At 41.5% G+C, this 20,249-nt stretch overlaps 1 protein-coding gene across 4 annotated transcripts in view; it reads left to right on the forward strand.

Annotated features, from left to right (window-relative positions):
- arid1b (AT-rich interactive domain 1B) overlaps nt 1-20,249 on the forward strand; it is a 193,486-nt gene that overhangs the window by 143,215 nt on the left and 30,022 nt on the right. For all 4 annotated transcript variants that reach the window (XM_086049680.1, XM_086049681.1, XM_086049682.1 and 1 more), the window contains exons 6-8: nt 5,481-5,567; nt 11,096-11,224; nt 19,070-19,391. In XM_086049680.1, the coding sequence (XP_085905806.1) occupies nt 5,481-5,567; nt 11,096-11,224; nt 19,070-19,391 (538 nt within the window). The remainder of the gene's footprint in view (nt 1-5,480; nt 5,568-11,095; nt 11,225-19,069; nt 19,392-20,249) is intronic.

Genomic DNA, 20,249 nt, shown 5'->3' on the forward strand with positions numbered 1-20,249 from the left:
AATCAGAATCAGAATCACTTTTATTCACATAAATGAATATTATTAATTATTAACACATAATGATATTATTAAGGGTAGAGCAAATTTATTATTTCAGAAGTGGGTAATCAAATTGCCACTCGGAGCTGTGGGGATCACACACAGATGCATGATCAGGAGTGGATGGAGGTCTCTAATATTTTATAATTATAATTAATAGTTCTAGTAATTTGCGTGCGCCAATCTCCTGCATTTACATGGCATGTCGACCACATGGCTCTCTCTGCACTGAATTTAAAGGGAATGAGGGGAGCGGCTTCCACTGGATGGCAAACAAGTGGGCAGCATTCCCTCCCACAACGACGCAAACGCCCCCTTCTACCTACGCGGGTGTAGGAAAATATCAAAAGAAAGAAAACTTCACCCATGCACTCAGTTAAACTGCACTTTGCGCTAGACTTGCGCTGGGCACGAATACCGGGCCCTATATACTCGTTTAGTCTGTGCGTGATCCAATTAATTCAATTCAAATGACGTTTTTTCAGTGCACAAACAGCACAGTATCTCCATACCACAAGAGGTCTTGTCATTGATTCTATATTGGACTTTCCTTCATTGGCACGACGACACTTACCATTTCACATACACTCATTTGTAAGAACATACACACAAACACAAACACACACACACATGCAGTTACTCTGAAGCTTAATATTAGCCGAGCCCTGAAACAAAACAGAAATATGGCCACAAGTCCTCCCCCTCAGCTTTGAACTTAACAAGCTTTTGCGTTTGAAATCCTGATGAAAAAAGCTTCAAAGACTACATTCCCTCTCTTCAAAAGAAGACTCCGGTTTGCTTTGACAGTACTCGCGGAAGAGGAATTTAAAATGTGTTTTTGGTTTTTACGGAAAAGCATTATCTCCCCAAAATAAATGCAGTGAACTTCCATTACTTTTGGCCCTATTGCCTTAGCGTAGCAAAAGTGTGGAAAAATTCCTATCACTAAGTGTCTTTTTATACTCATTAAATTACTGTTATTTGATTCCTCAGTGAAATACAAAAACCATGTTATCTTCCTGTTGACTCTCACACTTTAACATACAGCAAGTCCGTTTTTTCTTCACCTCCAACGCATTGGGAAGACGTGGTCTTCTTAACAAAGAATGACATTGCAAGTATCCTTGTCAATAGCAAAGTAAAATAGTTAGACATTTGTGCACACATTATTTTGTCACTGTGATGACTAAAATTTGACAGTCGAAAATACTGTGCATAATATCTAGCAGACAAAAAAAAACAGCCAATGAATAAACAGAACCTGTCTGTTATAAATATTAATAATTTCAGCGTGTGGGCTGTGTAAATAAAGTCGATATTAAAAAGTCTACACACCCGCTAAAATGTTTAGACAATATTTATAGCATAACAACATATACATCTGCGAATGCCGCTGGACAGGTTGTCAGTGATGTGGATCTTGGAATCTTGGTGTTTTTATGTTAGAAATATTGTATAATCATTTTATCAGGTGGGGAACTAATTATAAAATTGTTGTATGTTGTTGGTCTGAAATTAACCTTGAAAAAGAAAAGACCACCGTGTATTTACCCAAATTAACCTGGTATTCCAATTCTGATTCATATGCAATCTTGTAGTCTTTGGAACACTATTGCTACTTTTTCACAGCACATTTCTAATTTGACTTTACTCAGCTCTACTGACTGCATCATTCAGAACGAAACATGCCACAAAACAGCAACGGAGTAGAACTTTTATGTATTGACTTCTCAACATGTGGTTGCTGGCCTCAATAGGGAGGGAGCGACAGGGTTCGCTAACATTAAATTGTGTTTATTTTTGTCATTTCTTGCCAAATACAGTGTGATTGAGTATGGTATTGTTGAAGCAATGACAAATATCCTCAACCACTGAACAAACAGCAGTGGTTTACGTCACCCATGTGATATTCTCTCTGAGGATGCTGAACCTGGTCTGAGTAGCACCTTGTAGTTCTAGCGTCTATAGCACAGTGGCAAGGGGGCAAATGGAACTTACTCTTACTGGAACTTTGGCTACGGTAAGAACAAAGCTGGGCATTTTACAAAAAATGTACGGTCTGTTTATCGCCTGCAGGCGGGTACCCGTTCGCCATCCGTGTATCTGCCATATTGTCTGGCCGGAAAAAATAGTAATCACCTATAGGACGGTCTGCCTCTGATTTTGTACGGGCTCCCATTAGCATTTCTGACCCCACAGTGTGTGTGTGGAAGTACCTTTAAGGACCTTTTTGGACCTTTATGTACCTTTGAGGACCTCGCGCCTTGCCACATTTAAAGGAGACGCATTTAGTCCGACCGTCTCAGTCCCTTAACATAGGCAAAACGTCACTTCCTCTCACCTGTTCCCTCCCTCAAATCTGTCCCCCAAACAACAACTCAATTTAACAATACTAATGTTACCGAAACCTCGTCACGGTCATTGAAGCGTCACCGCAAAAATAGACGATTACATAGACGGATAAAAATGGGCTTCCAACTATGCTTAGTACGACTATTTTTTTAAGTTTGCCGTTTATCGTTTACCACCTACAGGCGGATAGATGGACCGGTCCGTCACACAGGCGGAACCCAGCTCTGCGTAAGAATACACCCTGGTGTACACAACGTGCAAAAAAGCAAAGACACATGGGCTGTGAGAGTGATTTCAAGTGTACAGTATTTGCATACAAACATGCAATAGTTAGAATACAAGCGCGTGCATAGAAGTGCAGGTCAGGTACAAACATGCATACATGCATCTCCTACAAACGGATAAACATAAGCTTTTAAATGACACACACACTCACACTCCTATGCAAAGCTAGGAAGACGACCGGCATGGCAGAATCATTTCCATACAAATTATTATTATTTTTTGTGTGTATACAGGAAATGATATACTGCTGACATTTAGCTCTTCCTCTCTCTCCCAGCAGCACATGGTGAAGAACTGCGTGTCAGAGATTCAGTGTATGAATTATTAATGGTACAGATTAAGCGTGCCAGAACTCACTGTGGAGCCTGTTTGTTTTATTTAAGCATAATTATTTAATGGCATTTCGGGTGAGGAGAGGAGGGAGGACAGGGGAGAGGAGGTTGTCAGGGAGAGATAGGCTTTGTTTGGACACTAATTGGTAGTGAAATAATTACGAAGTGCTGGAAGCTTAACTAGATGCGGAAAGGGAGGGCTGAAGCTTTATCAAACTTCCGCTGCTCCTCTCTTATCTGTTTTCGATGTTCTCTTCGTCATTGAGAGTTTTTGTTTGAGATTATTTTCCATTTTCTCTTTGACATCGTCTTTAATCACTCTCACATATACGCAAGAGCCTCGTTCTTGTTACTGCTTGTCTCATCTAAGGCGAGACATTGCATCGCAGTGTAGTACACAGAACATAGTGGCGCACACAACACAATCTGCTGCCACCATCAGTCTGCCATCCAAGCAAACAGGGTCTGACAGCAAAGCTGATGCTTGGCATGCATCCCTGCGAGTGCACACACATACATATACACACACACACACACACACACACACATTCAGCTGGTGATTGTTTTGCAGTAAACGTCTACTTTGTCTGGCAAAGTAGCCAGTGCTGTGCTGTAGATCACTCAGCAGGGTCAAATAGCTACAAGTTATTTGGTGTGTCCAGATTACTACTTATGTGTTACATTTTTATACAAACAATTTGGGATGAGCCACAAACTACCTGTCATTTTGTGTAGTATCATTGTGGAGCATAGTAACAGAGTGTCAGTTGCAAATAAACTACACTGATGTGAAAATGAAGCATTATACTCCCGTTCAATAAAGTAACACTCGCATGCTTAAATTTGGAGTATCATTTGGAATGTAATAAGTTCCTTGTACTTAGATTCTTCGATTGTGTTTCGCTTGCATTCTTGGTCTAGGCACAACTTTTTCCATTTAGTTAAACTTTGCTCTGATGGATTGATTACATTTTGAATGGATTTTGAAGGACTTTTTGTCTTGTAATTGTTATGACTTGACTTTTATGTTTCCAAGTCTCTTTCATGAAACACACAAAGGACGTATTACGTACTACTTTGTGTGAATTCATATGTTCATGCAGTAATTGATGTAAGACCACACCAAGAATTACCGCTGTATGCTTTTTAAATCGGTCATTCATTCTGCTCGGATTCCCAAATAAAGTGAATAAATATCCAATGTGAGATGTGATCGTAAGTGTTCCTGCAATGCTGTAGCTGTGCTTCAAAACCAAATTTGATGAAGTATTGTCATCCTCCACACGTAGATAATGTTTCCACTGTTATCTGAGGGCTGCTTCAACGATTGCACACGGATGTTTTCCCTTCTCTCCTGCCACATGCTGACAGACTAACTAATCGAATATTCTCTCTTTGAAGCAGTGCCGCTGGATCCACTCATGTGTGAGGCAGGGTCAGGGTGTGTGTGTGTGTGGGTGGGGGTGCGTACGCGTGTGTGTGTGAATGAGCGATACATTTTTGGCACATATCCAATGCACTCATGCTCTTACGTGTGTTTCCTTGTGTGCTTGTGAGTGTTTATTTACATGTGTTTGTGCAATTACTTTTATTACTTTCACGTGTGTGAGTGCTTGTGACTGTAGGCGGCCTGGTGGAATGAAATGTTGTTTATGCAGTTTTATGCAAAGCAATTATGTTGACTTAATTGGGTTTGTTTATGTGGAGAGTGTGCCACCTCCAGTCATGTATTACCACAACTTTTGGAAGCTATAACACATGCACACTTATGCACACGTGTCTAAATAAATACATACAAAGAGTCAGACGGATGTACACATTGTTTCCGCTGCTTGGTAGCGAAATGTCCACAAAAATAATTTTGTTCCTGGAACCAAGTGTGGTAACTGACAATTACTGCATTTGCAGCTGAAAAGTGCCAGCCTTTCGTTTTTGTAATGCTGCACACATTGCAATTTAAACAGTGAATTATGCACCTCATCAACAGCCAGTTTGGAGGAGGAAACTGTTTAAAGGCCCGAATTCAAAGATAAAAGGTTAAATTTGCCGCTCTCTCTCTCCTTGCTGCAAGCCAAATCAATCCACTACGGTGCCTTGTCTGCCATTGTCCTAATCAGACTCTCAACTTCTTATTGGATTTCAATGGAACCTGCACAGCCCAAAGACATGCACAAGCACCTAATCGATGCTTCTCAAATGGCTCGGGTTTCCTACAGGGGATGGTTCCCATGTTTTAATGCTTACACAAAGTGCTGGCACAGGGTCAAAAGACTGAACGTGTCCTCTGGAAGTGCATTTGTCGTTTAATTGATTGTTAATACACACAACTTCATGGATAATGATTGTGGTGCGTGCTCCATGTGAACGTAAAGCCTCTCGTCTCTTGGCAAAAGTATAGAACTCATTCGACAACTTATACAAAACGCTGTAGGAAATTCTGTATTTTCATATTCTGACTTTGTCTTCCTGAAGGCTCCACCTCAAACCCACAGAGCTCCGGGAATGGATCAGATGGATCCCGCCCACCAATCACCCGCTCACCTGTGGCTCCGGAGCGAGGTATGTCGACACTAGGGATGGGAATTTTCGCAGATTTTAGGGGAGCAATTCTCTCTCTTGGTGCTCAGCTTGTTCACAGAGGCCGAGGCTTGAGGAACAAGACGCGTGATTCTTAATGCAGCTTTTAACCGACTAGTAAAATACTCAACGTTTAATAAATCGTAGACAGTTAAACGGTTAAACGACTAGTCGCGCACATCCGTAGTCGACACTATACCAGACTTGGGTAAAGTACATCCTGGGGGCCACATCCGGCTCACCCACTGTCTCTGACTGGTCCACACAGAGACCACGAAGTCGAAAAACAACGGAATTTATTATAATATATTATTTTCTGTGCGCACGTGTAGACGTTGGCACAAGAGAGGCACCGAGTCGAGCCAGAGCTACAACGTGTCTGCGGTGTTACAAGCTTACTTATGTTTCACTACCTTTAGTAACTTCTTTGACATCTCTAGCAACTATTTTTCCAAAAACAAGACTAGCAAAAATGACAACAGTGGGCCGAACGCTACCAACATTGGTATTTCCTGCACGGTGGAGGGAGGAAGGCCAAAAAGATTTCGCCGGATAATACTCTATGTAAATCGACAGTTTCATAGACCGCACATATTAGGTGAGTTATACTGTAAGTCATAACTGTATCATTATACATCACTGTAAATATTATTGTACTTCCTACTTATCGATATTTTTAGTAATCATCACTGCAAACGGCAGTTGGTGCACAAAATGAATGCTAGAATTTTGAATGTGTAAAGGTGTAATCTTAATGAAATAAAATTACAATTATAATTGGAATTATTCAGTCATTGTTCCGTTACTATTCATATGACTATAAAGGAACAATAATATACTTTTAGTGCCTTCTATACCATTCTATTTTTACTTTCATTCTGTTATTTTTACTAGTTTACGTTGTAAAAGTTTGATATAAAGTTGTTTTGTGGGTCCTTGTTGGTAAAGTCTGATTTTGTAAAAACAGCATTACAGTATTCATCATTTTACACATTGCCACAAACACAAGACAGAGACCGAGATCTAACTTAAATGGAATGCTGCCCCACAATGTCGGCATCAGTCAGACAAACCGGGGGAGTGGATAAGGGCGGCTCTGCGGAAGGTTATTTCCCAGCAAGATGAAAATCCAGTTGGAGATTTAATGCTGCTTTATAATGCCTCTAAACTCTCCCTGTTCCAGTCTAGAGAAAATACAATGCTGGTTAAAAGCGTTGTTTTTTGTGTGGTTTTTCCTAGCAAGACTTATGTCCCCTCTCACACACACTCACACACACCCCTCCCACCCAAACACACCCACTTTGCTCAAGTGCTTGCCTCCCTTAAGAGCCTCTCTCATCTCTTCATTTCGATAAATATGCTGAATGTCCCTACCCACTTTTTCCTATGTATGCTTTGCCGGCTGTCTCCTTTGTTCACTCTGCCAGGAAGAGGGAGTCTGCGTGCGTGTGCGTGTGTGTCTTTGTGTGCATACTGGGGGAGTGAACCAAGCAGAAAGACAGAAATCCTTGAATGTGTTATTTGCTTTTAGCGCTTTCTACACATTGTTCTTCTCCTCCATCCATTTTCCAGGCAATTTAAAGTGCGGTATTACACACTATTTTTTTTTCCCTCCTCCACATCCTCCTCTCCCAAAATCCTCTCATCCTAATGGAAGCAAAACATTACAATAATGTCCTCGCTCCTTAAACCCAACTCTCGCAGCCTAAGCACTTTCAGGCCCCAATCACTGCTCTTTCCCTCCCACACGCACTTTTTCTGCAACTGTCTTGGCCTCCGTCTCTTTGCCATACACACACACAGCAGTTATTGCTTGCGTTGTCTGTTATCTGCCCCCATACAGTCAGAGACACAATTAATTGCACACAAGCATGCGGACAGACTCACCGACCAATGCATTAGGTACACACGCCGCACAGTCAAATGTAATCCAATACATTATGCCTTTTACAAAGAAATCAACCGACACTGTCATTGTGGTTGTAGTTTGCAGCGCTGTAGAACTTGATGACATTTTGCCCTCCTCATGTGTGTAATAGCTTACTTGGTAATCTGTACAAATTGGACATATTTTAAGAGTTTCTCTAAAAGCCTGTTATTTTAGTCAGAATAAAAATATTTGAAAATATTCATATGTAGTTGAAGCACAATAATAAGCAAATTGCTGTATTTTCTGGACAATAAGCCGCACCTTTATATAAGACGCATCCACTGTATTAAAAAAAAAAAAAAAAAATTAAAATACTGAAAAAAATGCTATATAAATCGCACCGGTTTATAAGCCGCCTTTATCTATGTTGAAAATTTTGATATTTACTGCATTTACAGAACAATTTTGAAATGTAAATGTATGTATCCGAACAGATTCTTTCCTAACAGTGCCTTTTAACATGACAGCAAGTTTGCTGATTAAAACGGAACAGAACCAAGAGAAAATAAACAGTATTTATTTTAGGGCTGTCAAAATTAAAGCATTAACTATGGAGATTAATTTAAATTTCATAAAGCACTAAAAAGAAAATAACTCAGTGAACTCAGTTTTATTTACTTCCTGTAGCAGCTGACCTCTGCACACTGTGCAGCCAAACTTAGAAGAGAGTCACTGTCACAAAGACGGACTTTTACGTAGTTTTACTTTAAAAAGTTGCTTGACGGCTTATTGGAGAAATCCCAAATAATTTGCACACTTTGCACAGCCAAATTCTAATACCATATTAATTGTACGTCTATGGTGTATCGTTCAACTGTTGTCGAAATACAGTTTTATTTTTTTTTCCACATTAATTCCAAGAATTTACTCAAGTAAATAACGGATCCAAGCTTCGTAAAAAATTGTAGTTGAAAAATGCGATTAATTGCAATCAATTATGGAATATTTTGCGATTAATTATTTTAAAAATTTTAATCGCTTGACAGCAATTTATCTTCATTTCTCTTGTGTTTGAAATCACAAGTTACTTTAATCATCTTCACTGAAGCCCATGAAGTTGTCTTCTATTTTGAAAACTTAGATATTTACTGCATTTCCAAAACAATTTTGAACTGTAAATGTACATGTATGTATGTACCTGAACACATTCTTTCCTAATAGTGCCTTATAAACGACAGCAACTTTGCTGATTAAACCAGAACAGAACCAAGAGAAAATAAACAGTACTTATCTTCATTTCACTTCCCGCTACCGCCTCCAACGTCTCACGATAGATTCGTTGACGCTAAGCCTGTGTGCAGCAGCGTGGTTTCCTTCCTGGATAGCAAAATGCCTGGCCTTCAACTTAAAACTTGCATCATACGAATTTCTTTGTGTGGGTTCTGTTTTGACCCACATTTAATAACTGAACACACTCTAGTTTGTCAGTTAACGTCCACCTTTTATTGCTCTACTTCCGCATGCCACCTAATGCATGTGCATAGCGCCCTCGCCTGTTGAACTCCTCCACCTGCAGTCACATCCTGTTAATGGTGTCATCAATACTTAGCATGATGAAGGGGCGAGGATTTGAAAATAACTAACTGTTTGTCATGTGCCATCGGTGTTCTATCTGCGAAAGAAAAAGTAGCGTATTCATCTTTGCATTGACTTTTTTCTTAGTTTTGATTCTAATTCCGGTTAGAGCCCCCCTAGCCGTGGAAGAAAAATCCACAGAATAGCCGCACATTTGTATAAGCCGCGTGGTTCAAATCCTAGGGGAAAAGTAGCGGCTTATAGTCCAGAAAATACGGTACTTGAAATGTCGATTAAAATCAATCATTAATACTTTTTTAGACACGGTTCTTGTATTGGATTACACAAACTGTGGTTGCTTGCACTTTCAACTAAAGCAAATCCCCAAACTCGCAAAAGAGTCTGCTCCTGGATGCTCTTGCAACAAAGTGGATGCTTATCAAAGTTTACATTTAAGCGTACAAATCCATTTCCACCTAGTGTGACGAACTGAATCACCCAACACACAGACACACACACACACACACTTTATTCTCTTTCAAGGGCCATTCAGCAACCTTTCCCCATTTGTGTTGGATCGGGAGACCTTTCTGTGGGTTTTAAAAAAGAACATGGTGGCTTGAGAGTGTGGATCCCAGACGAGGATTGCTCCAAATGTCAATTTGAATGGTAGAGGCGAGTTTTAGCCTGAGAGGCTTTGAGGCACCTATTGACAAGAGCGGCTTAGAATAATGAAGTAGCCATGGTCAAATCAGCAGCTTATTCTGTACACGCGGAGCTCTTTGCCCACTTACAAAACAATGTTTAAGCCACCTTTTGCAGGGGGAGCTCACACAGTGTGTGTTTGCGTACTTTGAATTCATTTCACAAGACATTCTGTGACTTTAGACCAGGGTTTTCCTAATACCTGATCCCACTGTCTAGTGCGGACGTATTAAATCAAAATTCAGGCCAGGTTCACTGGAAAAATGTTAACCCATTAGTAGACAATTGACAGGACGGGCAATTTGAGATAATAAGAGATGCAATGTAATACAAACTTGCATGCAAGTAGACAATTCAAATGCAAGCGGGATGGCTGCTGCTAAAAAGCTAGCTATTAACTTTCAAGTGAGGCATATACAGTATACACACATGAACGGGAAGTTATCATCTGCCTTATGCAACTGGCCATATTGCTTTGTCTTGCAGCAAAAGGATAAAAGAATATCAGAGAGAAGAAAGGAACAAGGGTACCTTCTCTTTTTATTTTTCGAAAGAAAAAAATTAGATTAAATTAGCACAGAATAAATTTGATAGTAAATGGATAGATGGGTGGACAAAAATGATCCAGTTATTTTGTAATTTTAAACAGTTTGCATCAGTACTACACTGAAAACAATTGGAGTTCCATCCATCCATTATCAATACCGCTTATCCTCACGTGCGGGGCGTGCTGGAGCCTATCCCAGCTGTCTTCGGGCAGTAGGCGGGGGACACCCTGAATTGGTTGCCAGCCAATCGCAGGGCACACAGAGACAAACATCCGCACTCACAACCACACCTAGGGGCAATTTAGAGAGTCCAATCAACTCACCATGCATGTTTTTGGAATGCGGGAAGAAACCAGAGTACCCGGAGAAAACCCACGCAGGCACGGGGAGAACATGCAAACTCCACACAGGGAGGCCGGAACCGGGATCGAACCCACGACCTCTGAACTGTGAGGCGAACGTGCTAACCAGTCGACCACCGTGCCGCCAACAATTGGAGTTATTTACTTTACTTATAAACTAGTAAAGTATTTTGTCACTCAGAAATGGTGATGTTATTTATTAAAGGGAAAAAAACTATTCACAAAGCTACATGGCCAGTGCATATCAAACTAATAGGACTTGGTACGTACTGTACAGTAAACATGTCCACCTACTGAGGGTTTTTGGTCTTGTAATTAAGAATTTCTGGAAAACGTGCAGACGCAAAAGAATAATCAAGAGGAAGCTTCTGTTTACGAACATTGAAATAATAATGTCATTTCCCTCATGGAAACGTACTTTTTGGCATTTAATTTCTGTGTGAATTTCAGGGTTCATGTCCAGCATGTCAAGGAACCAGGCTGGCTCTCAGTTCCCATTGTATCCTGGAATGGGTCCCTACCCTCAAAGTGGCCCCGCAGGCCCTTACGGACCTCAAGAAACCCAGTATGGACACCAAGGTTAGAACATTTCAGTACCCCACACTAAAGAAATCGCCCCAGAACTCAATGTAATATTATGTTGTCTCCTATATGTCCTTGGAGACATTTTAACTGCATGAAACAACTCATTTTACATCAAACTACAAGGTTTTTGTTCGAAATATTAATAATGAAAAACACTTCTTGTGTTGCCTTGTGTCGTTCAATCATATCAGGTCATGGAGGATTTTTGGCCTGTGATGGGAAAATCACATTATATTTTAGATTTTCTTTTTCTTTTTTTTTTTCAAATTGGCCCTTAGTTGGCAGTCACACTGGGCCTTGGCATCAGTGTCATTGCTTTCAAAGGGAGCGTGCTAATGAGGAACACTAAAGGATTCATTTTGAAAGACACATCCATTTTGTCTCCCACTTGCGCACACGTACACACATGCACGCACACAAATACACGTTGCCGTTGCTTGTCTTGTATGGCAAGTATTAAAGTGTGACTCTCCGTGGGTGAGACGTTCTAAATATTAATGAGACATTTGAACTGCAGACTAACCTCTTGGCCCTCCGCATGCGAAGATGGTGAGGCATTTCCAGAATGGTGATGATTTCATCAAAGTTTAACTTCGGAATCGTGATATAATGGCTCATGTCATGGCTCCTGACACATTTTGAACATCAGTTTCTCAGAAAGCGTGACAGTGTCTGATTGGTATGTGACGGCTCCGTATTCCTCCTTATTGAGTTTAATAACCCTTTAGAGTGCACTTAAATAATTCAATTACATGTCAACCATGTGTACAAAAATACTTTTTCATTGTTTTTATCATGAGTAATTGTTTCCAACTTGACAAAACGTTTTAATTTGCTAACTATGTAGTGGTTCAATGGCTTGACTTTGATACAGGCAGTGTGGGTTCAGGTCCTAATCAGTGACAGTGTGAATGTTAGTGAATGACTGGCAACAAGTCCTGGGTGTAGTCTGCCGTTTGCCAGAACTGAGCTAGGATTGGCTCCATGCAATTCAAACACCCTGGTGGCACAATTGGGATTTTATTGAAAATGAGCTGGAAAAATATACCTCAAAAGTCAAAACTTGAAGTTAAAAGCAGTTTCATCCGGTGCATGAGCTTTCAGCCAATCTTCTTAGTCTTAACCTCAGTGAGCAACTATAGCAGGAATGGACAAAGTCTACTAGCATACAGCCAAAAATATTAATACTGATTAATACCTAATTATAAACTCAAAAAGGTATATATTTTCTTGTAGGAAATAAGTAATTAATGGCCTGTAATTACCTTGATAGCATCATAGCTTCTGGTAGACATGCACAAACACTCAAATGGACTGCAAACTAGGTGACATCGTATCTGATGTTGAGGGGAGGTGCTGATGTTTCAAGTGGGGAGAGAAAAATCGGCAACGTCAAAAAACAACGCTGACCTCAAAAAATGTAAAGGGGTTGGAAATATAGTACTATCAGTTTCAATGTTAGACCTTAACATAATATCCCTTTTACATGGCTAAAAGGATGTCCGTGTGTTGAGGTCTCCATCCATATACATGTATTGGCAATTTCCATTTATCACCGAGGTGAATTACAATGGGCTTCCAGGACATAGCATGGACCCAAACCATAGTAATGAACAGAGTGGACAGCTGTTGGTAATTTCTCTTTCTAGGTGACAGCTCCATCTGCTTCCCTTCCCTTTCCCCAGCGCACTGACAAATTAGTAAGCCATTATCCAACACAGAAAGGCTCGCCAAGTTCCTGAACTCTGCTCTTTGCTTTTCTTGGCCTGCCTGCTGGCCTGTTTCACTGTATCAGGAGAGACCAATTATTGACCAATGTGTGGTAGGTGTGGGCGATACTGGGAATTTTGGTATCGATCCGATACCAAGTAAATACAGGATAGTATCGGCCGATACCGATATGATACCGATAGGGAAACGTTATGATCCCCTTGAGTTTGTATATTATGTTTTATATATATATATATATATATATATATATAATGTTTTATTTTTTATTAAATAACTACAATGCAAACTTTAACAGTATAAAAAAATACTTCTACTACAACAAAAGAGTCAACCCAAAAAACGAAAATACAAATATAACAATGTCAAGTTGACAACTATAATACCTTCCATTGCACAATATTTTGAAAATAAAGTCAGAAAGTGCAAATAGAGTAAACAATACAATGTAAAAAGCTTTAATACTATAAAAAATAAAATGCTTCTACGACAACAACTATTGTTGATTTTTTTGTCTGAAAAGCCTCTGCCAGAGTACATTGTCACTGTGTCCGCGGGGGTGTTCTGGCTTGGAGATCTCCCCCCTCCTCCTCCTCCTCCTCCTCAGCTCGCTGCTCTCTGTAGGGTGATCTTTTTTCATATGTTTGTGTAAATTTGTGGTGTTACCACAGTAGCGGAGCACTTTATTACACAAATCACACTTGGCACTGTCCTTTTCTGTTGTTGTAAAAAAAAGTCCACACCACACTCCGCTTCTTGTTTGGCTCCATATTGATTTAGGTTCCGGCCGCTCTCTCACTCTCCCGCCGCCCTCTCTGCCAGGGAGGGGCTGAAAGTGCGCCTGAGTCACTCACTCAGGCAGAGATTCGGGGAGTAGCAGGAGGCGCTGGGCAAGAGAGAGAGGGGGCGCTTTGAGCAAAGTATTGATCTCAGGGCAATAGTATTGATCTGATCCAAGTACTTGCTTAGTATCGATAATATCCATATTTGGATCGATCCGCCCACCCCTAGTGTGTGGTGTGCAGTAGAACATTTACAGCAACGATACCTGCCACGCACATCCACAGACAGCTAATAGTTTACCAAAGAATATTGAACAGTTCTGCATTTTTGAGCACAAATGACAGCAGTGTAGTTTTTCTTGCTAATCAAGAAATCCCATTACAGCACACAGTGTGGCAATATGTGTGGATAATGGAGGATAGTTTGGTGATATCACTCTCCAGTCCCAACAGCTGTTCTACAGTCCTGTGTATGGTTCACAGCCAGCACAGACAAACAGGGGAGGAGGATGTCATACCATTACAGGAAATCTTTCAAAGTCCATCTGGGTTCTGCTATTTCTTCCACCCATTGCTTCACTTCCACACACCAAGCCACCTCAGCCCCAAACCCCCCCCCCCCCCCAACTTGTCCTCGAGGGGTGAAGCACTCCACTGCTAATGACCGTGCAGGCAGCACTTTTGAAACCTCAGTGCCTTGCCGAACCTGCAGAGTTTCTCAATTCTGGCCACAAACATGCACACAGGCAAACGCACACACACTCACACATACAAGTCATGACTCAAGCCACATCCTGAGGATGGGTGTGCAGTATTTGTGAGAAAATTGTCACTGTGGTACTCTTCAGACCTGCTTTTGATTTCGGCATGCCAGGAAAGGTGCTGAGGTAGCTGGGGATTGATGTAGGGAAGCAAATGGCCAAAAGAGAAATTGTAAAGATGCTGTATGTACGGCTCACCTGTTTTCTGAAGATGAGCTATGATTGGTCGTTATCTGAGCCCTGAGGGTGAGTGATGTCATTTTCAGTCGACAGAAGTGACAAAATGGCCACTCCCGGAGATGGCTATAAATGGGTGGATTTTGTATATACCAGAAACACAATATTGATCAGAATGCTGTGTTTCAACTAGTGGGCCTGCATAGAACATATTCTTTAAAAAATATATGTATTTGTTGACTTCCTCTTTTATAATTTTGGAGGTTAGAAAAATTGCTTTTTCCAGTACATTTGTGTTAGGGTTAGTTGGTGTCAATAATATGCAGATTGTCGCTATTCGTAAACCCCAAATTAACCCAAATTTGTACGTAAATTGGAATGCTCCATAGTCTTCTCGTAAAGTCAGGATCACATTCAATCCGTTTGAAAAACACATCCATGCCATTAATGTAAAACCAATTTTTAAAACCCTGTGTCCAGCACTAACTGAGCATTGTGTTCTTGGCAGCTTGACAGCTATTAATCTATTTATCTTTACAGAAAATGTACAACTATTTTACGACCATTCTTTTTGTGTTTGACAAGATTCTGGAATGTCACTTCTTCTCAGTTGACTATCTTTCATTGTCTAGCCACCACCAAAAATAGGACGTTATGAAGCGTGGGTTCAAGACATGCGGTGTGCCGGTGCTACTGTCCTTGGCATCTCCAGCACACAGCCATGTAATCTTCTTTCTAATCTATGTTGATGGAGATCACAAATCTGGAAAATGTATTGTTCACCATCACACATTGCCCCATCATAGCCAGGGGATGTATGGGGCGGGGGGGCTTGGGGGCCGGTGATGACTGTCTCGGCTGTTAGACATGCCCAGTCCATCCTGCTGAGGGAGCAATAGACAGTAATCTGTTTGGTCACACTTGAGCTCTCCCATGCTACTCCGGAGATTAAGACCAACGCAGAATATAGTGTCTGACCAATGCGTGACTTTGCCTGAAATTTCCATGTAATTGTGAACGAAGAACCATGAGCACTCAGTCGTCTTCTACCCCTCTTTGTGCTATAAATACTAAGAAGATTCCCCAAAGGCAGCAATCGCCTGAGAAGCGGGCAGCAAGTTGACAATGCACCACATGGACAGAAAAAGGGGCAAATAAAAAAAAACGAACATTCTCCTTGTCCTCTTTTTATCTTATCCCTCTGTTATTGGTGTCAGTTTATATAAGTTGCACGGCACAAGAGGTAGCGAATTACACACTTGTATGCAAATACAGCCATAGGAACTAATACAGTCTAACGGTTCACATAGCAAGTGGCATGGGATCAATTCCCATTCGTTACTTTATTGATTGTCCACTGCCTCCCTCCCAAAGTACGCTGAGATAGGCTCAAGATCACACGTGACCCTAATGAGCCCAAGCATTGCATATGGATGGATAGATTGCAGATCTTTTTAAGTCTCTGTGTCATTGACCCAAGAAGTACCAAGCCTGAAATAGCCAGCATACCCGGCCTATTTCATTATTGTACTCTCGGTGAGTGTGGTATCTGTCCTGAAGACGATCTTTTGGCAAAGTTGCAGTCCTTCAGGATGTGAGTGATTCTTGTCGGAATAGAGTAAGACTCTCAGGAAAGCTTAGCAGGAGCGGCGTCTAGAAGCTGCTTTGTCTTTCTTTTGTCTGCTGAGCCAACATTGTCCATGACTGGAACAATTTAAAAGGTGCTACATCAGGGCAGCACTATGTTTAATGACATTTTCCTTTCTTTTTTTTCGCTCCACAAAGCTCTGCTGTGAGATTTGGCTTCACGTCACCTCTAAATAAAGACTTGTGAAAACGTTTCAGACACTATAACTCACTTTTGAGGCTCGCCCACTAAAGTAGGAAGAGAATGTAGATTGTCCAAATGGGATTTAGTAATCTTAACAACTTTGTGGGAGGTGTTCTGCAACTTAGTCTGTCTCAGAGGCCAGGAAGCCCAAAGTGTCCGCCCAGCCTATGGCAGCAAGCCATGACCTGGGGCTAAACAGCTGTCCAAAGACAAGTATGAGAGGTTCTTGACTGGGTCCTTATTCATCTGCAACAAACTGTCCACCCAGGCTGATAGGAAAGACACCTCGAGGCTCCATTCCCAGAAAAGTCCATAGTGTTGGAGCCAGTTGATTATGAGTGCAAGAAAATATGTCCCTCATTGCTACAAAGTCTCAGACATGGTAATAATGCATTATGTCTGCAGCATGATTGTGAAGAACACAGTACTGCCATGGAAACAGGAATTTATCATTTTCAGATTCTCCATTCAGTCAAGAACATTTTTTATTCATTGATTGATCATTTTCCCCACAGTGCATTCAGGAAATAGTGCATTAAAAGGTTAGCCCTTTTCCTAAATTATTTCCTATGATAATTGCAAAGCCTTGACAGGTGTCAGCTTACCAGCTCAGTAAAACCTGCTCAAAAATAATTCGCTTCTTCGGCCCCCGTTTCCAATCGTGGATTTTGTTACAATTTCTGGACAAATTCGACCACAGCTGTTCGCTTTAGGGGGAAGACTTTTATTTTGATCCCATATAAATCCTGTCTCTATGCTTTGGAGGACAGACATTTTACCCTGTCTGCATTACTCTCACTCTCTCTGCCTGTTAGACTTGCAGGCTTATGTCATGGAAGAAAGAGAAGCCTTTTCCATTTTCAGAAACACTTTGTGGAATATTGTCATTTGGAACACCACTGGAGGAAAAGCCTTCAGGTTTTAAAGGGACTTGATCCCCTTTTCCAGACATATTCTCAGAGGATTAAGCAGGGAGGCCCTACTAAAGTACCCATAATCAAATCAAAATAAATAGCCCCCATCACAATGGAGAATGCCACATTTCCATTCTATATTTTTCAGGGGATTTGTCCCAGGGTGGAAGATCCTGGTGAAAACAGCCCAGTAGCTACAGGGCGTCGCGTAATGTGCGAGTATGCCTGTGTGCTTTCATGCATCCCTGCGTGTGTGTGTTGTGTACTGCACTTACTGTGTTTTAGTGTGACCGAATGTACGTACACATTGTCTTTGACAGCCTGGTGATTTTCTGTCAGCTCTCATTGCAGCAAGTGCTGGAGTGAAACTGGGCTTTTAGAGCCAAAATGGAGGGGTTTAAGTGTGCCTTAGGAAAGCCTCTGGCTTGGCAGGCATGCCGCACACCAGGGTAGCAAGAAAGCATTTACTGCAGATTAAAGCTTGTCTCAAGTGTTTCGCAAAGTCAGCCTTAAGCTTGGCAATGGTTCCCTAGGCGAATCAGCAACCTGCTGCTATGAAGAATGTCGCCAGACCAACACCCACAAATGATTTCTGGCCTCCAGTGGAGGTTGTGATGCTCGTGATGCTCGTGAATTGGAATTAAGCTCAGTTCTTTACATTTTTCATTCTTCACCTGTGAAGGGATTACTAGTTTGATGGGTGATATAACTGGAAGTGTCACTGATGGAGGTATTGGGGTGTCTGGCCAGTAGGTGATGCATCCTACAAATTTTTATGTGATTCTTGCAAAAAAAAAAAAAGGAAGGGGAAAAACTGCATTTGATTCAAGTTGGACAGTTGCAGTTAATGAGGGGTTTTTTTTCGAAATACATAACAGAAAATAAATTAGAAATCACAACGTTAACCTACATACCAAAAAATTTGTGAGTAGTACAATTTTTCTTTAATCCTGCTCCTTCACGAAGAAACAGCTTCACAGCCATCATAAGTATCTACAATAAATACTGTTGTTCTGATTATACTCAATTCTCACTGATTTCTTCCACCCATCCATCATCCATACCGCTCATCCTCACAAGGGTCGCGGGCGTGCCGGAGCCTATCCCAGCTGTCTTCGGGCAGTAGGCGGGGGACACCCTGGATTGGTTGCCAGCCAATCGCAGGGCACACAGAGACAAACAAACAACCATGCCACAATCACACCTAGGGCTAATTTAGACTGTCCAATTAACCTACCAAGGATGTTTTTCGAATGTGGGAGGAAACCGGAGTACCCGGGGAAAACCCACAGAGGCACGGGGAGAACATGCAAACTCCACACAGGGAGGCCGGGGCCGCGATCGAACCCATGACCTCTGAACTGTGAGGCGGACGTGCTAACCAGTCGACTACCGTGCCGCCCCACTGATTTTTTAAATGTTAAAAAAAAAAAAAAAAGCCAAAATAGTTGTCATAGTAGCACATAACTTGTTCTTTTTTAACGAAAAACATGTATTATGATTAAAGTATTGATGCAATAATACCTTATATTTATTTACCTTGTGAAACTCTTTGGCTATATTGAAGGGTTAGTTCATTCAAATTCAACCAGTTTAAATAAGTGATGAGGATCTCTCACCTGACCACTGCACCCTGTCTTCACTAGGGAACTACCCTCGGCCCTCCAACTACAGCGGAACTACAAGTGCCAACTACAGCGTCCCTGGCTCAGGCATGAACAACAGTCTGGCTATGAACGCAAGCAGCCCTATGCACGGCCATGGCCCTGGTCAACCCATCGTCGGAGGACGCAATCAAGGACCGGGAAACCACAACAGAGGGTACCCGACCGCGGCACCCCGCTCCCCCAGTATGCCTCAGCCAGCAGGACCAGGAATGGGCCCTCCCTCTTCAGGCACTTCTAACCGCAAGACACAGGAGGCAGCATCAGCCACCATGCCAGGCTCAATCAATGCAACGCACAGCAGGTACATGAAGCTAATGACATCATAAGGGTCCTAAAAGTGAGACTGTCAAAAAAAGCAAAACACTTTACAGTATACAAAGTAGCATGTCTTCAACGTATAGTTCAATTACTGAATGACTAAAGCTGAAGTTATAGCAATATGCTGAGATCCCAGTGTCCAAAATTCCAGTTCACCAGGCTGCAATGCCAAAGAAAGAAACGAGGCTTATAACAGCATTTCATATTGAATTCAACATTCGTCACTTTCCAGTGAAAAGTATACAGTTCATTTTTTTCAGATCGTCTGAAATGCAAAGAAGCCATTTTTGTTGATACATGCAAATGTACTCAGAGGATAGATATATGCTTTACATTGAATTGCTCCAATGTCATACCCACTGACACATTGTAGATATGAGCTGCGAGTAGCATGATTGGATGATTAATAATTGCTACAATCATGGGGCAACTGATGCATCATTACATTTTGGTCTGAGTTTCCTTTCTAGCAGGGAAAAGTCCAATAGCTCGCCTCTACTAAAATGAGTCACTCAATGACAAGTATTTCCCTTCTTACATCACTTCCCCTAAAGGGGGACTGTGAGCAAAAGAGTTCATTCTCAGGGGTGCAACACTTCTATGAGCCATTTGTCAACTATCCCTATTTTCACCAAACTAGTAAAAAGCGTGACATTTTGATAGCAGACACTGTACACCAAGTGTCATTTCTCGCAGACAGAAATGATGGCTTGTGTGAAGCCTTGAATGCTGCACTGTCGAGACATAAAAGAAGAAGTAAACCACAGGTTTCACGATGAAAACACTGGAGACACAGGAGCCACCGAGCACCTTCACACGAATGCAAAGCACTTTGATGCCA

The sequence above is a fragment of the Filicampus tigris genome, chromosome 13 (assembly GCF_054856515.1).
Source record: "Filicampus tigris isolate MCC_2025a chromosome 13, RoL_Ftig_1.0, whole genome shotgun sequence".
Taxonomy (NCBI): Eukaryota; Metazoa; Chordata; class Actinopteri; order Syngnathiformes; family Syngnathidae; genus Filicampus; species Filicampus tigris.